This window comes from Chrysemys picta, unplaced genomic scaffold (assembly GCF_011386835.1).
Source record: "Chrysemys picta bellii isolate R12L10 unplaced genomic scaffold, ASM1138683v2 scaf2173, whole genome shotgun sequence".
NCBI lineage: Eukaryota > Metazoa > Chordata > Testudines > Emydidae > Chrysemys > Chrysemys picta.
In genome coordinates this window covers 1-9,636 of record NW_027054877.1, presented here as the reverse complement: position 1 = coordinate 9,636, position 9,636 = coordinate 1, and the positions used below count along the sequence as shown (strand labels likewise).

Sequence of the window (9,636 nt, the reverse complement as noted above, 5' to 3'; positions counted from 1 at the left end):
CAACCACGCTGCTATGGCCCGCCACATCCAGGCTATGGACAAGAACTTCTACTTCGTCCGCTCCAAGGTGGACATGGACCTGGATTCCTCCCTCAGGCGCCGGCCATCCAGCTACAGCGAGGTGGGGGTGCTGCAGGAGATCCGGCAGAACTGCCTGGAGGGTCTGCGGGCCCAAGGCATCCGCTCGCCCCAGGTCTTCCTCCTCTCGGCTTTTGATCTCAGCAAGTACGACTTTCACCTCCTGGGGGAGACGCTGGAGAGGGAGCTGAGCCACCACAAGCGGCACGCCTTCCTGATGGCCCTGCCCAACATCTCCCTGCACATCCTGGAGAAGAAGAAGGCTGCCATGCTGAAGCAGATGTGGCTGGTCTCCACCATGGCCTGTGGTGTCCACGCCGCGCCCATCCCAGGGCTCCTGATCTCCTGCGATGTGGACATCCTGGCCAGGACCCTGCAAGGTTACTGCAAGAGCTTTGGCCTGGATGACGACTCTCTGGAGAAGCTGGCAGCAAAAGTGGGGCAGCCGGTGGGACAGATGAAGGCTGTTATCGAGGCACCACTGGCCCAGGAGATCTCCAACAGCCTGGTGGTGCAGCTGCTGATACAGGCAGGTGGCAAGGTGCCAAAGCTATCCAAGGAGGTGCTGCGCTCTGTCCCTGTGCTGGGCTCCATGGCCTCTGGAGCACTGTCTTTTGCCACCGCTTACAAGATGCTGAGGAGTTTCATGGATGAGGTGACTGCCAGTGTCCAGAGGGTGCTGATCAAAGCCTTCCAGGTGGATGCTGAGAAATGAGCCAGAGAGGAGGAGAGAGAAAGATCAAGACACCTTCTAGGGAGGGAAAGTGGAGACAGGACCCCGACATCCCCAGGAAATCCCCCGAGCTTCCTACCAAATGTCAGAATTTCATTCCCTAGCTGGATAGAAAATACAGCAATGAATTTCTAAAGATTCTGTTGCAGTTACTTTGCTTTTTAAACCTCAAATATCAGATCTGGTTCTGCTCTCACTGACACTGGCGCAAACCGTAAATCCATTGTAAATATGTTGTCATAAACTGGGGGTATCGCCACTACCAGTAAACACCTAATTGTAAAATGGGCATAACTCTGGTGTAAACTGGGAAGAACTCCATTGTACATACATAGTTTAAAGCTGTGAGGAGCTCCATTAGATGTAAACCAGAGACAGATTTTAAGTGAGTACAAGCAGTGAGGCATAAAAGTCAAAAATGGTTACAAGAAAAATAAAGATAAAACACTTACTAGTGTTTAATTTACCAAACTGTATTAGATTCAAGCAAAGTTTCTCACCGCATGCTCCAGCAGATTACTGACCGAACTCTCAGATCAGGAGCTCTCCCCTGGAGTCCAACGGCTGTTCTCCTTTGTCTTCTTAGGTATGATGCCAGAGACAGACAGGGAGTGAGACGAGGGGTGTCTTGGGGTACCCACCCCTTCTTTTTCTAGTCCTGACCCCCTTTGAGAAGCATTTCCAGCTGGGAGCCAGGCGACAGGCAGGCTGGTAGAGAAAGAAAATTTCAGGCTGTTTCTTTGCTACGCTGTAGATTTTTGTCCCTGCCCCCTTCCTCGCCAAAGAATGGCCACTTAGCAGGTATGTTCATCAGCCTTGTTGACAGATGGCTGAGGAGTCAGTTTGCCCTTTGTCTCTGAGGAATTGTTTAGCCACTCCCCAGACTAATCTGGGAAACACACTTCAGTCATGATTTCAGATTATGTCCATAACTTTACATATAACGCTGCTACGTTAATTTTGCCATGATGTTACCGATCAGCAAGTTATCAGTTTTTAACTGATACCTCACAAGGCATACCTTGTACAGACACTCTTACAATAGTCTGTAGGGTGTGAACACTGGTATTTTCTGTCACAATGGGGGACCGACACACCCCAGACATGAGACACATGGGACTAAAGGATACTGGTGAGTAGACAGTGGGGACTGGAGCAGAAAGGGTATTATACTGTAAAGAGACAGCTGTGTGATCCTGTGGTGAGTGGGAATCTAGCAATCTAGGTTCTAGTCCCAACTTTGCCACTGACCTGCTGGATGACCCCAGGCGAGTCCCTTCTAGACTTTGGGCCTCAGTTTTTCTCTGTAAATTGGGGTACTGATGCTGATTCCTTTTGGAAAGCACAGCACTTTTGATCTGGGTATCCCAGATCTCGTGCTGTGCGAGAGCGAACCATTCTAACTGAAAGATGAAAAATGACAAATTAAATAAATTCTTCTGATTGTTCTTAGTGGCCAGAGGCATTTCTGAACATCAAGCATGTGACGATGTGTGAATGTTCCATAATATTTTGTATTAATATTGTGTGTGCCTCAGTTTCCCCATATGGTGCTTGGTTAACTAGGTAGTGGGAAAAGGTTGTTTGCTCATTGCAGAGACCCAGCGATACAGACGTGACTGATGTCTAGCTGTTTAGAGCCTGGAGCCCCAAGCCCATGGAGAGTCTGAGAAGACAAAGGCCACTCGAATTGCTCAGACATTTGGAACCTAGCGATTAACGACCATGGATGGCCTACCCATGAGTCAGCAGCGAACCAGCTGAGCGGCGAACAGCAGAGGCTAACAGCAGGAGTTTGCCTGGGAGTTCGCGTGGGGAGAGCGCACTGAGGCTTTCATCTGCAGGTTTCTCCGAGTAGTTCCTGCAACAGTTGAGGAAGCTCCTAAGAGGACGGTGATATGGAAGGTGAGCGATCAGCTGTTGTAACCTGCACAGGTTGTGCCATGTTTGTCTTTCTTCCGCAGGACAGAAGTGACTTTGTCTGTACAAAGTGCAAGCTGGTCTCCATATTGGAGGAGAAGGTTCGAGGGCTGGAGAAACAAGTATCGACTCTGCGTTGCATAAGGGAAAATGAAGATTTCCTGGACAGACGTCAGGAGATGCTTCTACGGCCACAATGTTCTGAAGATTCAGAGCAGGCGCAGCAGGGACAGAAGGATTGTGAGGAGGTTTGGCAGCATGTGACCTCCAGAAGAAGAAAGAGGAGCGTCCATGCACCAGCAATGGAGATACAGGTGAGCAATCGTTTCCATGTTCTCTCTACAGGTGCTAATGCGGAGAGTGGACTAGATGGCCCATCTGAGGGAAGGGAGCAGAAGGAGACTCCACCGATTGGAAGGCAAAAGATGCACTGTCCTAGGGATGGGGGTTCCACGACCACCACTCCCAAGAGGAGGAGGAGGGTGGTGGTGGTCGGGGACTCCCTCCTCAGGGGGACTGAGTCATCTATCTGCCGCCCTGACCGGGAAAACCGAGAGGTCTGCTGCTTGCCAGGAGCTAGGATACACGATGTGACGGAGAGACTGCCGAGACTCATCAAGCCCTCGGATCGCTACCCCTTCCTGCTTCTCCACGTGGGCACCAATGATACTGCCAAGAATGACCTTGAGCGGATCACTGCAGACTACGTGGCTCTGGGAAGAAGGATAAAGGAGTTTGAGGCGCAAGTGGTGTTCTCGTCCATCCTCCCTGTGCAAGGAAAAGGCCGGGGTAGAGACCGTCGAATCGTGGAAGTCAACGAATGGCTACGCAGGTGGTGTCGGAGAGAAGGCTTTGGATTCTTCGACCATGGGATGGTGTTCCAAGAAGAAGGAGTGCTAGGCAGAGACGGGCTCCACCTAACGAAGAGAGGGAAGAGCATCTTCGCCAGCAGGCTGGCTAACCTAGTGAGGAGGGCTTTAAACTAGGTTCACCGGGGGAAGGAGACCAAAGCCCTGAGGTAAGTGGGGAAATGGGATCCTGGGAGGAAGCACAAGCAGGAGAGCGTAAGAGGGGAGGACTCCTGTCTCATGCTGAGAAAGAGGGACGATCATTGAGTTATCTTAAGTGCCTATACACAAATGCAAGAAGCCTGGGAAACAAGCAGGGAGAACTGGAAGTCCTGGCACAGTCAGGGAACTATGATGTGATTGGAATAACAGAGATTTGGTGGGATAACTCACATGACTGGAGTACTGTCATGGATGGATATAAACTGTTCAGGAAGGACAGGCAGGGCATAAAAGGTGGGGGAGTTGCGTTGTATGTAAGAGAGGAGTATGACTGCTCAGAGCTCCGGTATGATACTGCAGAAAAACCTGAGAGTCTCTGGATAAAGTTGAGAAGTGGGAGCAACAAGGGTGATGTCGTGGTTGGAGTCTGCTATAGACCACCAGACCAGGGGGATGAGGTGGACGAGGCTTTCTTCTGGCAACTAGCAGAAGTTGCTAGATCGCAGGCCCTGGTTCTCATGGGAGACTTTAATCACCCTGATATCTGCTGGGAGAGCAATACAGCGGTGCACAGGCAATCCAGGAAATTTTTGGAAAGCGTAGGGGACAATTTCCTGGTGCAAGTGCTGGAGGAACCAACTAGGGGCAAAGCTTTTCTTGACCTGCTGCTCACAAACAGGGAAGAACTAGTAGGGGAAGCAAAAGTGGATGGGAACCTGGGAGGCAGTGACCATGAGATGGTCGAGTTCAGGATCCTGACACAAGGAAGAAAGGAGAGCAGCAGAATATGGACCCTGGACTTCAGAAAAGCAGACTTTGACTCCCTCAGGGAACAGATGGGCAGGATCCCCTGGGAGAATAACATGAAGGGCAAAGGGGTCCAGGAGAGCTGGCTGTATTTTAAAGAATCCTTATTGAGGTTGCAGGAACAAACCATCCCGATGTGTAGAAAGAATAGTAAATATGGCAGGCGACCAGCTTGGCTAAACAGTGAAATCCTTGCTGATCTTAAACGCAAAAAAGAGGCTTATAAGAAGTGGAAGATTGGACAAATGACCAGGGAGGAGTATAAAAATATTGCTCAGGCGTGCAGGCGTGAAATCAGGAAGGCCAAATCACACTTGGAGTTGCAGTTAGCAAGAGATGTTAAGAGTAACAAGAAGGGTTTCTTCAGGTATGTTAGCAACAAGAAGAAAATCAAGGAAAGTGTGGGCCCCTTACTGAATGAGGGAGGCAACCTAGTGACCGAGGATGTGGAAAAAGCTAATGTACTCAATGATTTTTTTGCCTCTGTCTTCACGCACAAGGTCAGCTCCCAGATTGCTGCACTGGGCAGTACAGCATGGGGAGAAGGTGACCAGCCCTCTGTGGAGAAAGAAGTGGTTCGGGACTATTTAGAAAAACTGGACGTGCACAAGTCCATGGGGCCGGATGCGCTGCATCCGAGGGTGCTAAAGGAGTTGGCGGGTGAGATTGCAGAGCCATTAGCCATTATTTTTGAAAACTCATGGCGATCGGGGGAGGTCCCAGATGACTGGAAAAAGGCTAATGTAGTGCCCATCTTTAAAAAAGGGAAGAAGGAGGATCCGGGGAACTACAGGCCAGTCAGCCTCACCTCAGTCCCTGGAAAAATTATGGAGCAGGTCCTCAAGGAATCAATTATGAAACATTTAGAGGAAAGGAAAGTGATCAGGAACAGTCAGCATGGATTCACGAAGGGGAAGTCGTGCCTGACTAACCTAATTGCCTTCTATGATGAGATAACTGGCTCTGTGGATGAGGGGAAAGCAGTGGATGTGTTATTTCTTGACTTTAGCAAAGCTTTTGATACTGTCTCCCACAGTATTCTTGCCACCAAGTTAAAGAAGTATGGGCTGGATGAATGGACTGTAAGGTGGATAGAAAGCTGGCTAGATCGTCGGGCTCAACGGGTAGTGATCAATGGCTCCATGTCTAGTTGGCAGCCGGTTTCAAGTGGAGTGCCCCAAGGGTCGGTCCTGGGGCTGGTTTTGTTTAATATCTTTATTAATGATCTGGAGGATGGTGTGGACTGCACTCTCAGCAAGTTTGCAGATGACACTAAACTAGGAGGCGTGGTAGATACACTAGAGGGTAGGGATCGGATACAGAGGGACCTAGACAAATTAGAGGATTGGGCAGAAAAAAACCTGATGAGGTTCAACGAGGACAAGTGCAGAGTCCTGCACTTAGGACGGAAGAATCCCATGCACTGCTACAGACTAGGGACCGAATGGCTAGGTAGCAGTTCTGCTGAAAAGGACCTAGGGGTCACAGTGGACGAGAAGCTGGATATGAGTCAACAGTGTGCTCTTGTTGCCAAGAAGGCTAACGGCATTTTGGGCTGTATAAGTAGGGGCATTGCCAGCAGATCGAGGAACGTGATCGTTCCCCTTTATTCGACATTGGTGAGGCCTCATCTGGAATACTGTGTCCAGTTTTGGGCCCCACACTACAAGAAGGATGTGGAAAAATTGGAAAGAGTCCAGCGGAGGGCAACAAAAATGATTAGGGGTCTGGAGCACATGACTTATGAGGAGAGGCTGAGAGAACTGGGATTGTTTAGTCTCCAGAAGAGAAGAATGAGGGGGGATTTGATAGCAGCCTTCAACTACCTGAAGGGGGGTTCCAAAGAGGATGGAGCTCGGCTGTTCTCAGTGGTGGCAGATGACAGAACAAGGAGCAATGGTCTCAAGTTGCGGTGGGGGAAGTCCAGGTTGGATATCAGGAAAAACTATTTCACTAGGAGGGTGGTGAAACACTGGAATGCGTTACCTAGGGAGGTGGTGGAGTCTCCTTCCTTGGAGGTTTTTAAGGCCCGGCTTGACAAAGCCCTGGCTGGGATGATTTAGCTGGGAATTGGTCCTGCTTTGAGCAGGGGGTTGGACTAGATGACCTCTTGAGGTCCCTTCCAACTCTGATATTCTATGATTCTATGATTCTACCCTCCGCAGGAAGCCAGTCAGGTGTGACCAGCTGGAGAACAAAGGGCTAAGGAGGTGAGGTCAGGTGACAATGTTTGCCCTGGAACAGAAACAAAGTATGGAAGAAGGGCCCAATGGGGATGTGAAGTGTGGGCTGCTGGAAGCAAGAGATGCTCCTGGACTGGGACTGAAGAGGGGTCAGAGGGCTCTGTGCTTTGGGCTGACCCAGATGGACCAGGCTGTAACTTTCAGTTCTCTGGGCTAACCAAGGACCTGCCACACTGTGTTCCAGATGGCTAATAAACCCTGCTGCTCTCACCACGCTGGCTGAGAGTCACTGCGCATGCTGAAGGTGGGGGTGAATTGCTCCCTTTGGGTGTTCAAGTCTGTCTCAGGGTCCAACTCAGCTGGACTCGTGTGACGCAGGGATGCTGAAGGCTCTGAGGTTCGGCCTAAGGTGGCGGTGAATCCAAGTGGCTTCCCCTAGTGAGAGCATGACCCTAAAGCGGGTTGGGTGTAGGGACTGTTCCAGAGCTGTGACAAAGGGCAGAGACACTGCTTAAATGAAACCTAAATAGCCACGTTCCTGCTTTAACCTGTCTTGTTATTATAGCAGTGGAGGATCTACAGAGCTGCAACTTCCTTCTTAGCTTCATCAGGACCATTCAACTCCACCACCTGAATCAACACTCAGCCCCAGCATGCAAATAATCAGTGATAATGCAGTAATATCAGGCCCGTCATGTGCTATTGCATCAACCTGGAGTTTCCTGGGTGGACTGCCGGACCTTGTTTTGAAGGGCAATACATTCAGATACCTGGAACATGAACTAGATTTGACCCTGTTTAATGTTTCTGCTGGAAACCCTCGCCCAGCCCCTGCATACGTGGCTGGAGAGTTCTGGTATTTGTAAGCTGTGTTTGCTTTTATTGGGTGGCTCCACTCCCTTTAAAAGTTAGATCTGCGACTGGTGCATCAGAGGAATCGCTCTGTCTCTCTGGTCAGAAGCTTCTGATGCTGAAATCTGCTGTTAGACGCCTCAGCGACACTGGAACTGGGAATCAAGTGAGTCCTGACCCTTCCCTTAGTACATTACTCTGCGATGTCACGTAGCAGTAGTTGTGATATGTCAACACGACAATAGTAGCTTTAAAAAGCCCAAGACATTGTTGGTTTCTCTACATCTGTAAAATGAGGATAACACTACTGAGCTGCTCTGTAAAGTGCTTTGAGATCTACTCATGACAGCACTAGGCATTATTATTACACAGCATCAGCTTGGGTCCGTCTGGCTCCCCAGCACCACAGCACACATGAGCCTCAATGCACTAATCCTCAGAGCACCTGGTGAAGTAGGGACGGTTCTCGCCCATTTTACAGCTGGGGAGCTGAGCCCAGAGAGAGCCCATCACCTGCCCAAGGAGTCAGTGACAGAGGGGGAATTGAACCCTGCTCTCCTGAATCTGAGCCTTAACAAGCCCCCTCTGCCTGCCTCTAGCACTGGGTAGCTGTGCTGCAGGGCCCTTTGGCTGGGCTTGTGAAACTGTGGCCATGCAGTGGGAGGGAAGATGCCAGGGCATGAGTGAAATGTGCTGGTGTCGGTTCTGCTGCAAAGCAAGGAGAGAGACTCCTAGAAAAAGGTCTGAGGTGGGGTTTGGGTACCGATCCCCTCGCTTCCCTTCCCTGGACCTGATCCCAGCGCTGACTGGAGCCAGTGTGAGGCATTCCATTGACTTCAATGGGCTTCAGGTCAGGGTCTATCTGCCTCAGTCTCCCCAACTACAAAATGGGTATACTGAGACCTGTCCACCCTGCAGCGTTGATGCAAGGCTCAGTTAGCAGAAGAAGTGCAGGAGGAAGGCTTGCTCTGTGCACATGATGCTACCTGGAGTCCTCCCAGTGCCCCGTGCAGCACTCCCCTGGTGCTCCCCTCCCAGCCCTGCTCACCTCAGCTTCCCATCCCACAAGCCCATCACTGAACCATTGCTGAGCCCTCAGTGGGCTCTGAAGATGAAAACTGCTCTAAGGATATCACTGCAAGGCCAACCCCACTCCGGCAAACTCCCGCTGAACTCAAGGGCTGCAGGGAGTTAGTGCCAAGGGCAGGTTATGCAGAAAGCCAGGGCAGCCCTGGGAGCAGGAGGTTTGGGGAGAAGCCGCCCCCCCACCTCCACCTCCTGTGCTCTGTGACACTAACTAGCCCCAGGCTGGCTATTAACTAGCGGATCTACTCTTTTCTCTGCTGCAAAGTCAACAATGAAGCAACTCGCTCTCCTGCTGCTCCTCATCTCAGTGACCAGGGCGACCCCTTGCGGTAAGTGGCTGTTTCGTTTTCCTCTTCTGGGAACTAATTCTCCCGAACTCTGACCCTGCCTCTGGGGCCAGGGCTGTGATACATGCAGGGGAAGAGCTGGGCGGGTTGCTACAGGGGAGGCTTTGCTGATACACAAGTGAGGCAATAACGACCCCAACTGGCAGGCAGCCTCCTTCCACCCCTGCTTCATAATGTTGCCAGCACAGAGTGCCCGAGGCAAAGCAACAGCGGGGTTCATTGCCCGGTGTGCTTCGCGCCAATAAACACACCAGGGGGAGAAGCAAACAAAGTTTATTTGGGATCCCAAAGCGGTGCTAGGAGACAGGCACGTCGCAGATCAAGCACACTAACTAGGGTTACCATATTTCAGCAAGCAAAAAAGAGGACGGGAGGAGCCCCGCCCTAGCCCCGCCCCTGCCCCTCCCACTTCCCGCCCCCCCAGAACCCCCAACCCTCCCCCCGTTCCTTGTCCCCTGACTGCCCCCTCCTGGGACCCCTGCCCCTAACTGCCCCCCAGGACTCCACTCCCTATCTAAGCCTCCCTGCCTCTTGTCCCCTGACTGCCCCAACCCTTATCCACCCCCCCACCCCCAGACAGACCCCTGGGACTCCCACGCCCCATCCAACCACTCCCCACC

The 9,636-nt window shown here is 51.4% G+C and overlaps 1 protein-coding gene across 1 annotated transcript; it reads left to right on the top strand.

Moving 5' to 3' along the window:
• Positions 1 to 7: 7 nt before the first annotated feature.
• Positions 8 to 793, top strand: LOC135980195 (interferon-inducible GTPase 5-like; the record flags this gene model as incomplete). Its single annotated transcript, XM_065580244.1, has 1 exon — positions 8 to 793. A coding segment is annotated over one exon (786 nt), but the record flags the coding sequence as incomplete, so codon positions are not given.
• Between the last annotated feature and the right edge of the window lie 8,843 nt (positions 794 to 9,636).